The following is a 16562-nucleotide window of genomic DNA, read 5'->3' on the forward strand; positions in this document are numbered from 1 at the left end:
CATTACCTGAGTTCATGAATTACTGTCTGTAATACGCTACGCTGAATATTATTTATTGTCGAAGTGTGGTCCTGAATCATTAGAAAAGGCATTCCAATCATGAGAACTCACACTCCCATCCCATTGCTGCAAATACAAAAGCACTGATCTCCAAAGAAGTCAACAGGGCCTCCACAGGCATCTCTCACATGGAACTGGCTGCAGCACTGGGACCAAAATTTTTAAAGCATTATGGGATTCTTCAGGATCAAAGCACTATACAAATATAAAGTATTATTAATAGAACTGTCTTGTTTTCTAGTTAAGACACAATAAAATTAAAGGATCAAAAAGAAGAAATAAGGAACTTTAATTATATAGTGCTAATGTGCTTGTGATAGCTTTAACACACTTGGCAGAAACGAGTAAGCTAGTTAAAAATAAAAAAAAGGTAAACTGAAGTAAAGCTCCTCTGAATTGGAATTGAGCTATAATGAAGTCACTGTGAATCTCCTGCCCTATACATCCTCAAGGCCTATGAGTAATAGAAACAGCAGAGGAACCAGGCACATGCAGCTCTTTACATTCAGAGGTTTGCGGCAGTACTGTACAGGGGGCTCATAAAAATCTGATAGTTAATTCCCAATCCCTTCATGAAGATCATGGGCTATGAAATACCAGACACTACCCCTCCCCATTAAGCCCCAGGGATCACAAAGCATCCACTATATTCAATGTTTTCTGCTTTATTTCATAGATTCGTAGTGTTAAAGGCCAGAAGGGTCCAAGCATTTAGTCTGGCCTCCCACATGCCATTAAACCGCAACCATAGATACCCCTGCACCATATCCAACAACCTATGCCTGACTAAAGCATAACTTCACTGTAAATTCAGGTTGGGCACCACCTACAAAAACTGGGAGAGCAAGAGGTACCCTTCCCCCAGGAGCTGGGAGGAATATTATTCAGTCTACTGGCTATGCTAAGGGAACAGCAGCTTTTGGCTCAGAAAACTGAGAAAAGACTATTTTGTCCGCACTGTGGGATTATCATTTGTACAAAGGTATTGAGCAAACAGATATTGGGAAGGTTGGAGATGGGGAAATCTGTGCTCTTTTCCCCAGTGGAAGGATGGAGAAAGGAAAAGACCAGGACTCTTGGGAGCCACACTCAATCCAGCAATGGGGACCCCTGCCTCAAGCCAGCAACATGGGGAAAGCACTGGAGGCAAGTGTGCTGTTCCCCCCATCCACTGCGTGGGGCACCCAGACTCCACCACACTCAGGCGGGGAGTGGGTGTGCTGCTGGCACCTCTACTGTTCTCATGCCAAATCCCTGGGCTGGACAGTGGAAAGGCTCAACGGCTGGACACTTGCGCGGCTTCCCCCAACCTGCAGCTAACACAGCGGGGGCACCAGTGTTCCTCCTTCTCCCCTTTACCCCGCCCTCATGGGGCACCTGTGGGGGGCAGGCGGCAACAGCGATCATGCAAAGCCCCGGCCGGGGGAAGACACGGGCGCTGCGCAGGGCAGCTACAGCCAAATGTCCCCTCCACTGCCCCCTTCCCCCAGCGGTGCTGCTGCCTGCGCTGGAGGTTGCGAGCGCCAGGCACGATGCCCCCTCCCCCGCTGCCTGTACCATGTGCCCCGGGCGGCGCTTCCTCCCGCTGCAGGGAGTCCGGCCGGGGACTCACATCAGGGTGGCAGCGAGCTCCCCGCGCTGGGGGCGGTCTCGCTGCGGGTGATCCTGGGCGGGAACCCGAGGAAGGGCCTGGGCGCGGAGCGCACAAAGCGCCCCGGAGGAGGCTGGCAGGCCCGGCGTGGGGAGTGTCCTGGGGCGAGCGGCCGCGCGGCCCGGGCTGCAGGGGGAAAGGGGCAGCGCGCTCGCTCCGGGGCTCCCGCCGCGGCACTGACCTTGGCCTCTCCATTGCACAGAGCCATGGAGCCGGCTGGGGACGGGCCGCCGCGCCTCACGGCCGGGGACAAGGAGAGGGCGCCCGAAGCAGGACGAGGCTGCCGAGGAGCCGCCGCCGCCGCCGAGATGAGCTAATCCTGCCCGTGTGCGCCTCCGCTCCCCCTCTCCCGCCACTGGGAGGAGCCGGCCCCAGCACCGCCCCGCTCCCTCCTCCTGCTGCTGCCGCCGCCGCCGCCTCCGGAGGGGCAGGCGAGACGAGGCGAGGCGAGGCGGTCCGTTCCGCTCCTGCAGCGGGGGGACTGAAGGGGAGGAGCGCGGAGTCCCTCGTTCGGCCCAGCGGCGCGAGCGGCTCGGCTCCGCGTGGGGAACGTTAACGGCTGGTTTGGGTTTAGCGGACCGAAGGGCTGTCGGCGAGCGGCCTGCGCACAGCGCGGCTGCCAGCCTCTCGGCGTTCCCTCTAGCTGGGGTCCTGGGAGGAGCTGCCCTGGCACCATAACCCCTCAGCCCTCGCCCCCCGTCTCCCCTTGGCCCTGTTTCCTTCATCCCGTCTGCCTTTCTATGCCTCATTGCAGAGGTTTCCCTTGTCTCTCAGGGTGGTCCCACTGTCTGGGCTGACGGGCTTCATTAATCCCCTACGCCGGGCCTCTGCGCCTGCTAGACCAGGGGCCGGGGTGCCTCTCGCAACAAGCGCTCGTGATGGAGGCGCCATCTCACTCCAGACCCCTCTCCCCCGCCTGAAAGCCCAAGTACAGGCGCGCGCGGGCCTCTCCGTGCCTCCAACTTGGACAGACCTGCCTAACCAGCGGTGAGTGGCAAACCAGGGGAGCCTGACCACGCTTGGGAGGGCTGTCTGCGCCGGGCTCCACGCACCGAACCGCTGCAGAGCTGAGCTCCCCGGCAAGCGGCAGGTAGAGGCTCTGTTGTGCTGCTGTTGCTTCTGTGTACAGCTAGATAACTTACAGATAGGAAAAGGAAAAGAAGAGAGACTAATGAAACTGGAGACTGCTAGGTCCTGAGCGTGGCTTTTAATGGACTGTCTACAATTGTCTAGGCGGAGTGGAAGAGCTTGAGGGCGGCAAGGGAAAGTAACGATCAGTTAAAGCACATGTAAAAAGAGAAAAGTGCGGGGTGGGAGGCGGCGTAGAATAAATGAAACCCCTAGAAGTCTTTAAAAATTTCAAAATACATATCAGATGTTAAGGGTCTTTCTTCCCCCTGCAATTAGCAGTATATGACAGTGTACCAGATTTCAAGATGCAAAAAAAACCATAGAAACTAATAAAGAAAAGGAGGACTTGTGGCACCTTAGAGACTAACAAATTTATTTGAGCATAAGCTTTCGTGAGCTCACTTCATGGGATGCATCTGATGAAGTGAGCTGTAGCTCAGGAAAGCTTATGCTCAGATAAATTTGTTAGTCTCTAAGATGCCACAAGTCCTCCTTTTCTTTTTGCGAATACAGACTAACACGGCTGCTACTCTGAAACATAGAAACTAATGTTGTTAGTCAATTTAACAAGCATCAGTATTCTATTTAAATATAAATTAGCTGATGTGGTGATATCTATGTGATAACCTGCATTTAACATGGAACTTTGCTTTCTCACCTGCACTCAGGCCACAAAATACCTGCTGCTATTTCTAACATTCCAGAACTCTGAGTAACTTCCAAGGGCTGCCATTTTCCTCCAAAATCAACCTATCACAAAATGTTTCCTCCTTTTCCCCTGGAAATAAAAATTTCTCTCACAGTTCACACCAGTCTGTAGTACAGGATGGGCCATATTCAGTCCTGGAATGCTGATAGCTGCCTCGTATGGAACAGAAGAGCTCTGTGTAGCTCAAAAGCGTGTATCTTTCACCAACAGAAGTTGGTCCAATAAAATATATTACCTCACCCATCTTGTGTCTCTAATATCCTGGGGCCAACCTGGCAACAAAAACACGGCAAACAGGTATGTTCCACACATTCTAGCACATATCGTCTGATATCTTTCAACCTACAAGTTCTAAAAGCAGAAACATATACGATTGTTACAGGGAGATTCCCAACTACATCTGGCCAAAGTTTGTTTTGTTTTTTTTTAATGAAAAGTTTTCTTTGTTGAAAAGAAAAGTGAAAGTTTTTTATTTTTTGAAAAAATGCTTTTTTGATATTTTTCAAATGGTAATTTTTATATGTTTTGAAAACTATTTTTAAATATTCATAAAAACTTAAAAACAAACAGATGGCTCTATTTTGAACACTTTAAGATGAAAGTTTAAAGTGTTTAAAATAGTTTAAAGTTTAACTTTTTGGGGGAAGATGAAAATAAGTTTTTAAATTTTTCATCCAGCTGTATTTCCAACTTTCCAATGGATATGCAGTACTTTCTTCTATCCCATTTAGGAACCTAGGCCCCAATCCTACAAATACTTAGGCACAAATTAGCCCTCACTGACTTCAGTAGGACTACTCAGGGCAGGAAAATTAAGCATAATCAAAGTATTTGTAGAATCAGGGCCTTATTGTGTAATAATAATAATAGTAGAAAAACTATGTTGGGTTATTTTTTGAGGTTATTTATTTGTATTGTGGTAGTACTTAGGAGTCCCATTCATGGTCCCAAGGCCCCCTTGTTGTAGGTACAGTATGAACACTTTTTTGTGTAATGACGATATGCTGAATACATAATGCGTTATAAGGGTTTTATTGGCACTCATTTGGGGTGACCTATATAACTCACCCTTTGCTTCACCTCTTGTGAGTAATAGAGCCATCCCAAATTCTTGTCATGCTTTTATACCATAACATCTTATCCACTCCCTCTGCCTCCAGTATTATACATTAATGCTGCTTTTTCAGACGTTTCAGAATAGGCATAATAGTCTCATTGGCTTCAGCAGCACTACTCACAATGAGTAAAGTTAAGCACGTGCCTTTCAGCATTGGGGCCCAAGTTTGGAGGCAAGAATTCTATTGTCCATGGTCATCCAAGAAATTCCTTAGACTAGCATGTCTTATTGCTTAAGAAGTGCACTGACTAGCTATGCATAAATTAAGATTCTCTTTCCATCTCAGGTTTTTCATGAAATTTACAGACTACTTGAGCATAATTGACGATGCCATCAGAACCTCCTCAATGGAATTATATCATCATCATATCATATTTGGGGTACATTGTTCCTCATATTAATAGTAGTCTTGCTAATAACATTTGTAATTAGTATGCATTCAATTACTAGTAAATAAATGTTTGAATGCATACTAATTACAAAGCCTATTAATTATAAGTCCTAGCATTGTATTTGCTTTTGACTCTCTTATTTCTAAATTTGCTAAATATTTTTATTTATTGATTTGATGCTTGAAATGAGCCCTTTTTTTCTTTTTTTGTTTTGTTTTTGTTTTGGTCCGATTACACATTCGATGTCAAATTCTGAATTCAGGCTGTTTCTATGCCCCCAAAATGTGGTGAAGGAGAACTATGGGATGCAACAGTTGTAACTCAATTCTAGCTCCCCCAAAAAACTTCAAAGTCAACTTTTCTCAAGCCCGTGCATTGAGGTCTGAACCAGAGTTGTGGGACAAAATGTATTTCCACACATTGCTCAGACTCTGCAACTTCTGTGCACACTCAGCAATGTGGGTTACTTATGTTCCTTGCACAACTAATCTACATGGACAACTGAGTACTCCTGGCCTGCCCAAAGCAATGACAGAAATTTAATACAGGCAGTGTTGCCAATTCACACGATTTTATCATATGTCTTCTTATATTTGGTACTATTCTAAAATCTCCAGCTCCTGGAATAATTTGATTACATGAGAATCTCAGCCTTCAATTAAAATAAATAAATAGAAATCTAGCCCTCATAATTGTGGAGAATAGTTTGAAAACATGATATATAGAGAAAAATATAAAGAATCCAAAAATAATTTTTAAAATCAGATAATTTTAAAGCCAATAGTTATATTTGACACTGGCTTACGATTTTTCAACCTGAGGTTGACGTCACTTTTACCCTAAAATGGGCTCAAATTAATATAGTAAAGAGAGGAAGACTTTGGTACTTTAATCAATAGACAATTTTTCTGGGAATCTCTTTATTAAATACCCTTTTAGAAAAGGACTTTCCCCAGTCCTCAAGTATTTTTCATTATAAGAACTTTCACTGGTACACCATCCCAGAGAGAAGATTTAATTACTTTTCATCTTTGGAGATTTGGGGTAAAATCCTGGCCTCAGTGAATTATAAATTAGAATTAGCCTGCTTTTCTAACAGAATGCAAATAATATCATAGATTCCAGTAAGGTTTTGTTATAAGGATCATAGTATAAGTTTATTTTACCCTAAACATTTTAATCAGGTCACGCCAGCCAAATATATTTTTCACGAAATCCACAGAATTTAAGAATCTGAGAAGAACTGATCTCAAAGTAGCAGTATTAGTCAAAAGAGAAGTAAAAAGCAGTAACAACTTCAGCACTAAAGTTAGCAGAGAGAAAATGTGTGTTTGTGACAGTTTTGTTAACGTAACAGTATAAATTGAGACATACAGATAGAAAAATGAGGTTAGTTGAGTGGACGGCAGGTTTGAGCAACTAGCAAAAGTGGCCAAACTGAGGGCTGCCAGTTACTACTGTTACCTGTCTAAGGGTATGTCTACACTACGAAATTAGGTCGAATTTATAGAAGTCGGTTTTTTAGAAATCGGTTTTATATATTCGAGTGTGTGTGTCCCCACAGAAAATGCTCTAAGTGCATTAAGTGCATTAACTCAGCGGAGCGCTTCCACAGTACCGAGGCAAGCGTCGACTTCTGGAGCGTTGCACTGTGGGTAGCTATCCCACAGTTCCGGCAGTCTCCGCTGCCCATTGGAATTCTGGGTTGAGATCCCAATGCCTGATGGGGCTAAAACATTGTCGCGGGTGGTTCTGGGTACATATCGTCAGGCCCCCGTTCCCTCCCTCCCCCCGTGAAAGCAAGGGCAGACAATCATTTCGCGCCTTTTTTCCTGAGTTACCTGTGCAGACGCCATACCACGGCAAGCATGGAGCCCGCTCAGGTAACCGTCACCCTATGTCTCCTGGGTGCTGGCAGACGCGGTACGGCATTGCTACACAGTAGCAGCAACCCCTTGCCTTGTGGCAGCAGACGGTACAGTACGACTGGTAGCCGTCATCGTCATGTCTGAGGTGCTCCTGGTCGCCTCTGTGAGGTCGATCAGGAGCGCCTGGGCAGACATGGGCGCAGGGACTAAATTTGGAGTGACTTGAGCAGGTCATTCTCTTTAGTCCTGCAGTCAGTCCTATTGAACCGTCTTATGGTGAGCGGGCAGGCGATACGGACTGCTAGCAGTCGTACTGTACCATCTTCTGCCGAGCAGCCATGAGATGTGGATGGCATGCAGTCCTTCTGCACTGTCTGCTGCCAGCCAAAGATGTAAAAGATAGATGGAGTGGATCAAAACAAGAAATAGACCAGATTTGTTTTGTACTCATTTGCTTCCCCCCCTCCCCTGTCTAGGGGACTCATTCTTCTAGATCACACTGCAGTCACTTACAGAGAAGGTGCAGCGAGGTAAATCTAGCCATGTATCAATCAGAGGCCAGGCTAACCTTCTTGTTCCAATAAGGACAATAACTTAGGTGCACCATTTCTTATTGGAACCCTCCGTGAAGTCCTGCCTGAAATACTCCTTGATGTAAAGCCACCCCCTTTGTTGATTTTAGCTCCCTGAAGCCAACCCTGTAAGCGCCCCTCCCAGCGTCAGAGCAATGGCAAACAATCGGGCATCTGAGAGTGCTGTCCAGAGCACTCACAATGGAGCACTCTGATGGGGCTAAAACATTGTCGCGGGTGGTTCTGGGTACGTGTCGTCAGGCCCCCGTTCCCTCCCTCCCTCAGTGAAAGCAAGGGCAGACAATCATTTCGCGCCTTTTTTCATGAGTTACCTGTGCAGACGCCATACCACGGCAAGCATGGAGCCAGCTCAGGTAACCGTCACCCTATGTCTCCTGGGTGCTGGCAGACGCGGTACGGCTTTGCTGCACAGTAGCAGCAACCCATTGCCTTCTGGCAGCAGACGGTGCAATACGACTGGTGGTCGTCCTCGTCGTGTCCGAGGTGCTCCTGGCCACGTCGGCTGGGAGCGCCTGGGCAGACATGGGCGCAGGGACTAAATTTGGAGTGACTTGACCAGGTATTCTCTTTAGTCCTGCAGTCCTATTGAACCGTCTTATGGTGAGCGGGCAGGCGATACGGACTGCTAGCAGTCGTACTGTACCATCTTCTGCCAGGCAGGCAAGAGATGAGGATTGCTAGCAGTCGTATTGTACCATCTTATGCGAGGCAGGCAAGAGATGAAGATGGCTAGCAGTCGTACTGTACCATCTTCTGCCGAGCAGCCATGAGATGTGGATGGCATGCAGTCCTTTTGCACCGTCTGCTGCCAGCCAAAGATGTAAAAGATAGATGGAGTGGGTCAGAACAAGAAATAGACCAGATTTGTTTTGTACTCATTTGCCTCCTTCCCTGTCTAGATCACACTGCAGTCACTCACAGAGAAGGTGCAGCGAGGTAAATCTAGCCATGTATCAATCAGAGGCCAGGCTAACCTCCTTGTTCCAATAACAACGATAACTTAGGTGCACCATTTCTTATTGGAACCCTCCGTGCAGTCCTGCCTGAAATACTCCTTGATGTACAGGCACACCCTTTGTTGATTTTAGCTCCCTGAGGCCAACCCTGTAAGCCGTGTCGTCAGTCCCCCCTCCCTCCGTCAGAGCAACGGCAGACAATCGTTCCGCGCCTTTTTTCTGTGCGGACGCCATACCAAGGCAAGCATGGAGGCCGCTTAGCTCACTTTGGCAATTAGGAGCACATTAACCACCACACGCATTATCCAGCAGTATATGCAGCACCAGAACATGGCAACGCGATACCGGGCGAGGAGGCGACGTCAGCGCGGTCCCGTGAGTGATCAGGACATGGACACAGATTTCTCTGAAAGCATGGGCCCTGACAATGCATGCATCATGGTGCTAATGGGGCAGGTTCATGCTGTGGAACGCCGATTCTGGGCTCGGGAAACAAGCACAGACTGGTGGGACCGCATAGTGTTGCAGGTCTGGGACGATTCCCAGTGGCTGCGAAACTTTCGCATGCGTAGGGGCACTTTCATGGAACTTTGTGACTTGCTTTCCCCTGCCCTGAAGCGCATGAATACCAAGATGAGAGCAGCCCTCACAGTTGAGAAGCGAGTGGCGATAGCCCTGTGGAAGCTTGCAATGCCAGACAGCTACCGGTCAGTTGGGAATCAATTTGGAGTGGGCAAATCTACTGTGGGGGCTGCTGTGATGCAAGTAGCTCACGCAATCAAAGATCTGCTGATATCAAGGGTAGTGACCCTGGGAAATGTGCAGGTCATAGTGGATGGCTTTGCTGCAATGGGATTCCCTAACTGTGGTGGGGCTATAGACGGAACCCATATCCCTATCTTGGCACCGGAGCACCAAGCCGCCGAGTACATAAACCGCAAGGGGTACTTTTCGATAGTGCTGCAAGCTCTGGTGGATCACAAGGGACGTTTCACCAACATCAACGTGGGATGGCCGGGAAAGGTGCATGATGCTCGCATCTTCAGGAACTCTGGTCTGTTTCAAAAGCTGCAGGAAGGGACTTTATTCCCAGACCAGAAAATAACTGTTGGGGATGTTGAAATGCCTATATGTATCCTTGGGGACCCAGCCTACCCCTTAATGCCATGGCTCATGAAGCCGTACACAGGCAGCCTGGACAGTAGTCAGGAGCTGTTCAACTACAGGCTGAGCAAGTGCAGAATGGTGGTAGAATGTGCATTTGGACGTTTAAAGGCGCGCTGGCGCAGTTTACTGACTCGCTTAGACCTCAGCGAAACCAATATTCCCACTGTTATTACTGCTTGCTGTGTGCTCCACAATATCTGTGAGAGTAAGGGGGAGACGTTTATGGCGGGGTGGGAGGTTGAGGCAAATCGCCTAGCTGCTGGTTACGCGCAGCCAGACACCAGGGCGGTTAGAAGAGCACAGGAGGGCGCGGTACGCATCAGAGAAGCTTTGAAAACCAGTTTCATGACTGTCCAGGCTACGGTGTGAAAGTTCTGTTTGTTTCTCCTTGATGAAACCCCCCGCCCCTTGGTTCACTCTACTTCCCTGTAAGCTAACCACCCTCCCCTCCTCCCTTTAATCATTGCTTGCAGAGGCAATAAAGTCATTGCTGCTTCACAGTCATGCATTCGTTATTCATTCATCACACAAATAGGGAGATGACTACCAAGGTATCCCAGAAGGGGTGGTGGAGGAGGGAAGGAAAATGCCACACAGCACTTTAAGCACAGCACTTTAAAAGTTTACAACTTTAAAATTTATTGAATGACAGCCTTCTTTTTTTTGGGCAATCCTCTGTGGTGGAGTGGCTGGTTGGCCGGAGGCCCCCCCACCGCGTTCTTGGGCGTCTGGGTGTGGAGGCTATGGAACTTGGGGAGGAGGGCGGTTGGTTACAGAGGGGCAGCAGTGGCAGTCTGTGCTCCAGCTGCCTTTGCTGCAGCTCAACCATACACTGGAGCATACTGGTTTGGTCCTGCAGCAGCCTCAGCATTGAATCCTACCTCCTCTCATCACGCTGCCGCCACATTTGAGCTTCAGCCCTCTCTTCAGCCCGCCACTTACTCTCTTCAGCCCTCCACCTCTCCTCCCGGTCATTTTGTGCTTTCCTGCACTCTGACATTATTTGCCTCCACGCATTCGTCTGTGCTCTGTCAGTGTGGGAGGACAGCATGAGCTCGGAGAACATTTCATCGCGAGTGCGTTTTTTTTCTTTCTAAGCTTCACTAGCCTCTGGGAAGGAGAAGATCCTGTGATCATTGAAACACATGCAGCTGGTGGAGAAAAAAAAAGGGACAGCGGTATTTAAAAAGACACATTTTATAAAACAGTCGCTACACTCTTTCAGGGTAAACCTTGCTGTTAACATTACATACATAGCACATGTGCTTTCGTTACAAGGTCGCATTTTGCCTCCTCCCACCACGTGACTACCCCCTCAACCTTCCCCCCTCCCTGTGGCTAACAGCGGGGAACATTTCTGTTTAGCCACAGGCAAACAGCCCAGCAGGAATGGGCTCCTCTGAGTGTCCCCTGAAGAAAAGCACTCTATTTCAACCAGGTGACCATGAATTATATCTCACTCTCCTGAGGATAACACAGAGAGATAAAGAACGGATTTTGGTTGAATGCCAGCAAACATACACTGCAATGCTTTGTTCTACAGTGATTCCCGAGTACGTGTTACTGGCCTGGAGTGGTAAAGTGTCCTACCATGAAGGACGAAATAAGGCTACCCTCCCCAGAAACCTTTTGCAAAGGCTTTAGGACTACATCTAGGAGAACCGCAAATGCCAGGGCAAAGTAATCCTTTCACATGCTTGCTTTTAAACCATGTATAGCATTTTAAAAGGTACACTCACCAGAGGTCCCTTCTCCGCCTGCTGGGTCCAGGAGGCAGCCTTGGGTGGGTTCGGGGGGTACTGGCTCCAGGTCTAGGGTGAGAAACAGTTCCTGGCTGTCGGGAAAACCGGTTTCTCCGCTTGCTTGCTGTGAGCTATCTACAACCTCCTCCTCATTATCATCTTCTTCGTCCCCAAAACCTACTTCCGTATTGCCTCCATCTCCATTGAAGGAGTCAAACAACACGGCTGGGGTAGTGGTGGCTGAACCCCCTAAAATGGCATGCAGCTCATCATAGAAGCGGCATGTTTGGGGCTCTGACCCAGAGCGGCTGTTCGCCTCTCTGGTTTTCTGGTAGGCTTGCCTCAGCTCCTTCAGTTTCACGCGGCACTGCTTCGGGTCCCTGTTATGGCCTCTGTCCTTCATGCCCTGGGAGATTTTCACAAAGGTTTTGGCATTTCGAAAACTGGAACGGAGTTCTGATAGCACGGATTCCTCTCCCCATACAGCGATCAGATCCCGTACCTCCCGTTCGGTCCATGCTGGAGCTCTTTTGCGATTCTGGGACTCCATCATGGTCACCTGTGCTGATGAGCTCTGCATGGTCACCTGCAGCTTGCCACGCTGGCCAAACAGGAAATGAGATTCAAAAGTTCGCGGTTCTTTTCCTGTCTACCTGGCCAGTGCATCTGAGTTGAGAGTGCTGTCCAGAGCGGTCAGAATGGAGCACTCTGGATAGCTCCCGGAGGCCAATACCATCGAATTGTGTCCACAGTACCCCAAATTCGAGCCGGCAACGTCGATTTAAGCGCTAATCCACTTGTCAGGGGTGGAGTAAGGAAATCGATTTTAAGAGCCCTTTAAGTCGAAATAAAGGGCTTCATTGTGTGGACGGGTGCAGGTTTAAATCGATTTAACGCTGCTAAATTCGACCTAAGGTCCTAGTGTAGACCAGGGCTTAATATACTTAGAAATTTCATTGGAACTTAAAAAAAAATCTTACTAATTTTAAGAAAAAGAATCATGGTTAAAAATCAGATTAAAGGAGGGAAGCCATAAACCTCAAGTTAAAGTGTACTGATTAGAAGCCCAATCCTAGAGCTACAGCCCCCATTACTCATTGCAGAAGCCCAGCACCTCTCAGGGTCAGGCTACAGACCACATGTCAGACCACATGACAGACCCCGAGCCCTGGCTCCTCTTTCCTTTCATTGTCTCTCCCACCAACTGGTTCCTAGTCTCCCTACCCCATTTTCTTTAGTGGCTCACAGTCTTCCCCCCTGTGGCTTCCAGTTCCAGTGTCCCCTCCCCCATCCCAAGCTCAGTCTCTTTGCCCAACCAGTACCTGCCTCTTTTCTCAGCCAGACCCAGCTTCCCCTTGCCATCCAGCCACCGTCTCTTTGCTCAGCCAATCGCAGTTTCCCACCATCACCTGGCTCCTGGTTCCAATCTCCTTGCCCAACCAGTCCCCATCTTTGTTCCCAGTCTCACCAGGCTCCTTGTCCCAATCTATTCTCCACCCCCATTCCCTGAGTCCAGCTGTTGTCCCCTTTGCTTTCAAGTCAGTTGGCTTTCTCCTCCACACTGAATGGGCACATAACAGGGAAGTAATTAAGACCACTGGAGAGACAGGTTCCCTGTTCTTTGTTGTCATGCCCAGCCTCTCCTGGCTGGAGTTGTGAGGGGACGGAACATGCTCAGTGAGCAGTCTTTATCTGCTAAACTCTAAGGGTATGTCTACACTTCGAACTGGGGTTGAGATTCCCAGCTAGAAGAGACATTTCCATGCTAGTTCTGACTGAGCTAGTGCACTAAAAATAGAGTGTAGCAACTTTGGTATGAAAGGCAGCAGGGGTTAGGCACCCTGAGCAGTACTTAACATCTTGGATGGGTATGTACTCAGGGTGGCTAGCCTCTCCTGCTGCCCATGCCATCATGGCTATGCTCTGTTTTTAGCACACTAGCTCTATCAGAGCTAGGACAGGTATGTCTCTTTGAGCTGGGAACTGTAACATTCCGAGTTCAATGTGTAGAGGTAACCTAAGAAATCTCTACTGAGAATCTGAAAAAAAAATCTCAGTTTGCAAAGGCTTATAACTTGGACAGATTTTTCCAGGAATACCAAAAGGCACATTCCTGACACAAAGCCTCTTTGCCAAATTTAAAGTCCCAGCTACAAAATATGGGAATGCTAGAGCTTCTCAAAGAAAAAGTTGCCAGATTTATTAATTTTTTTACATTGCAAAACAATGTATTTTTCCTTAGTTGTACTAGTGTCATTCTTGAAAACAGCTGAACCATTTTGTCTGAGACTTAAAAGTAGCAGCCTGAGGTAGATACCACCATGGAAAACTTCAGCCTGAACAGCTAAAGTTTGGCGAAGTTGTAACTCGCTGAAAACAAATCTTATAATGGAAAGTTTCAGGGAACCTTAATAATAAGTGATGCTACCAGTCATATAATTTTGGTTTCTATCACAGATTGATTAGCTTGGGTTAGCCATATCTTATATCTTGTTTATCCATATATAGACATTCCTAATACTATTCTATATGCCTTTTGAGGCTTCTAAAGAAACAATTGGAAATGGGTCCCATATGGACCCATGGAGTAGGCATTTCAGGTTATAAGATCCACTTGATAAAGATGGAGAGCCTTCATTCACTCTATCTAGTTGCAAGACAAGATTTGAAATAAGGACTGTATAATTAGTATGTAAGAGGAATTCTACTTTATAGTTATCACAAAATCTGGGCCACACCCTAGTGTTTATTATGATCTTACAGTTTTGCTAAAATGGGAGGCAATTAATACTTAGCACTTATTTAAGTTACATTTGGAAACATTAACAAATTACTCTACTATGAACCCTGATGTAGGTAAGTTTTATTAGCTCTGTGTTACTGATGGTGGCCCAGAGACTCAGATCCTCATTGAAATTAATGGAAATTAGAAGCTTAAATACCTTTGAGGATCTGGGCCAGAGAGGTTAAGTGACTTGGCCAGATTAACAAAACAAGTCAGTGGTAGAATAAAGATTAGAACTCAGGAGTTCCTAGCTCGCCATCCTGTGCTCAAACTCCCTACAGCACACTTCCCCTCAGGATATGACTCCATGTGTTTGCAATGAATGGCAGTAGCAGGTCTTGATAGGTTTGCCTAACACTTTATTAATTAAATTGTTTCCATGTTACACCCTCTCCCGGAGAATTTTTCCTTTTTAACTAGTTACCTGACATCACAAATGTAGTCATATTTTTAAATATCAAGAATATTTATCTTAGAAAAAAGATTTCAAACATCCTTCTTCAATGACTGATGTACACAGCTCTTCACAGAATGAAGTAAGTAATTTGATTTGGTTCAGCTACAGCTTTCCCTTGACATCTCTATATGAAATGTCTTTTTAGTTCTTAATTATCAGTTTAGTGATCTGCCTACAGAATATTATTACTAAACTTTCAATGACTGTTTAATAACACATAATTTTACTATATTATTATAAATTAGGTCTAGCTTATCTTTCCTTGCTTAATTGTAGCAATTTATTGTGTGTGGGAAATGTTACATACTTTTGCTCATACTACTGTATATCGATCTAAAATGTTTAAAGATGCTGTCCTGCTAGTCTTTTCTTGATCAGAGATCCTTAAAAATATAATTTTATAACTGCTTTTTCTGCTCTTCATACATGTCACTGTATTACAGATTTCTAACTTATTTCATGGTATATGCATACTCTGGGAGCAATGTTCAGTATTATCTCCCTTTTAATACTAGATACCAGTATATTGAGTCATTTCAAATTATAAGGTTCTGATATATTCAGTTTTACATGTAGCTGCATGGTTGAAGGACAACTAGGTGAAACTGTATCCGCTGAGAAATTCCTTGTCTCTTATATTAAAAATGAGACACTGGAATACATTATACGAATGATATGAGTGATATTATTAGAAAGTGGATGTGTATTCACATAATGGCCTCACCAGCAGAGAGACTGGCAGTCCCCTTGCACTTCTTAAAGTACCCTTCTGACTACTTTTTTTTATATCAATATCCAGTTCTTAACCACTCAGATTGTAATATGCCTGTGTTGGCTCTTACAATTGAATTGTTCACTACTTCTTTATTTTTCATTGATGTGCCCCCAAACAGAAACCTGCTGTGGGGGCTCTAGAAACATTCATAGCCAGACTTTACTTGGATGAAGAACCAGGCTCCCCAGGGTGCGTGTCAGCATCTGTGGCCACTGGTCACCCATTTGCATTTGGATTATCAAGATCAGGCACCAACCAAAGATAATGCTCTTAAGGGCCAAGTAGGATCTTTTCTGAATTCTAAATGGGCAGGCTCCTTAAATACATCCAGGCTCCAGAAGCCAAATTTGACCTATTTGGTAAATTACAACAATTCTGGGGTTTGTGTGCCCAGGAAGCCTAACTCTTCCACCAGTTCTCAAGAATGTTCCTGCCCATGTTTGATTGAGACTTCCCCATAGCACAGGAAAACCTTGTGGGGTTGCACTTCCTTCCCATAATCCTCATGCCCCCACCCCACGCCCAGTGTTTGGCCACATCTTGTCAGTATTATAGAAGCTGATATCACTTCTCTGGAAGACCCCTATATCCCTGATTATTTTTAAGGTGGTGTCAGGGAAGGCAAACACAATCCCTTGAGAAAGGGACAAGGTCTGCTACTCCCGCCCCACAAACGATGGAATAAGTAGGGGACAGAGGTATCCATGATGGACCGTGAGAAAACAGAGGCCTCCAGTGTGGGGACTGCAGGATACTGGAGAAGCCGGGTCAGAGGAAGGCCTTGGACGGGGAGCAGCTGGTGGGGGTACCTGCAGCTGCAGGAAGCGTTGGGAGGGAAGCCCTGAGGAAGGCTGGAGTAAGGGTTAAGGTCTCCAGCTGTGGGAGGGGAGGGAGAAGGGGGAACCCCAGAATAGCGGAGTGGGAAGCTGAGGCTGGGGATGTAGAGCGGGGAAGAGAGGGCAGCGCCTGCGAGACCAGGGAAGTCCTACTGGTAGCTGAGCGGACAAGATGCAGAGCTGCAGTGGGTCCTGGAGAGGCGGGCGGGGGCGCTGCCGCAGAGCGGGGAGTAGTTCCCGCAGACGGCCAGAGACAGCGCTACTCCGTGGCGGGGGGTAGAATGCTATTAAACAAAGCGGCCTCGTTTGACCCAAACGTCACC

At 46.9% G+C, this 16562-nt stretch overlaps 1 protein-coding gene across 2 annotated transcripts in view; it reads right to left on the bottom strand.

Annotated features, from left to right (window-relative positions):
- GMPS (guanine monophosphate synthase) overlaps positions 1-2090 on the bottom strand; it is a 62740-nt gene extending 60650 nt beyond the window's left edge. Inside the window, exon 1 of one of the 2 annotated variants that reach the window (XM_073359615.1) lies at positions 1893-2090. In XM_073359615.1, coding sequence (XP_073215716.1) covers positions 1893-1919 — 27 coding nt within the window. In that variant the 5' untranslated portion in view covers positions 1920-2090. The remainder of the gene's footprint in view (positions 1-1892) is intronic. The other variant, XM_073359616.1, reaches the window with a different exon arrangement.
- Positions 2091-16562: the final 14472 nt, after the last annotated feature.

The sequence above is a fragment of the Lepidochelys kempii genome, chromosome 9 (genome assembly GCF_965140265.1).
Source record: "Lepidochelys kempii isolate rLepKem1 chromosome 9, rLepKem1.hap2, whole genome shotgun sequence".
In the NCBI taxonomy this organism is placed as follows: Eukaryota; Metazoa; Chordata; order Testudines; family Cheloniidae; genus Lepidochelys; species Lepidochelys kempii.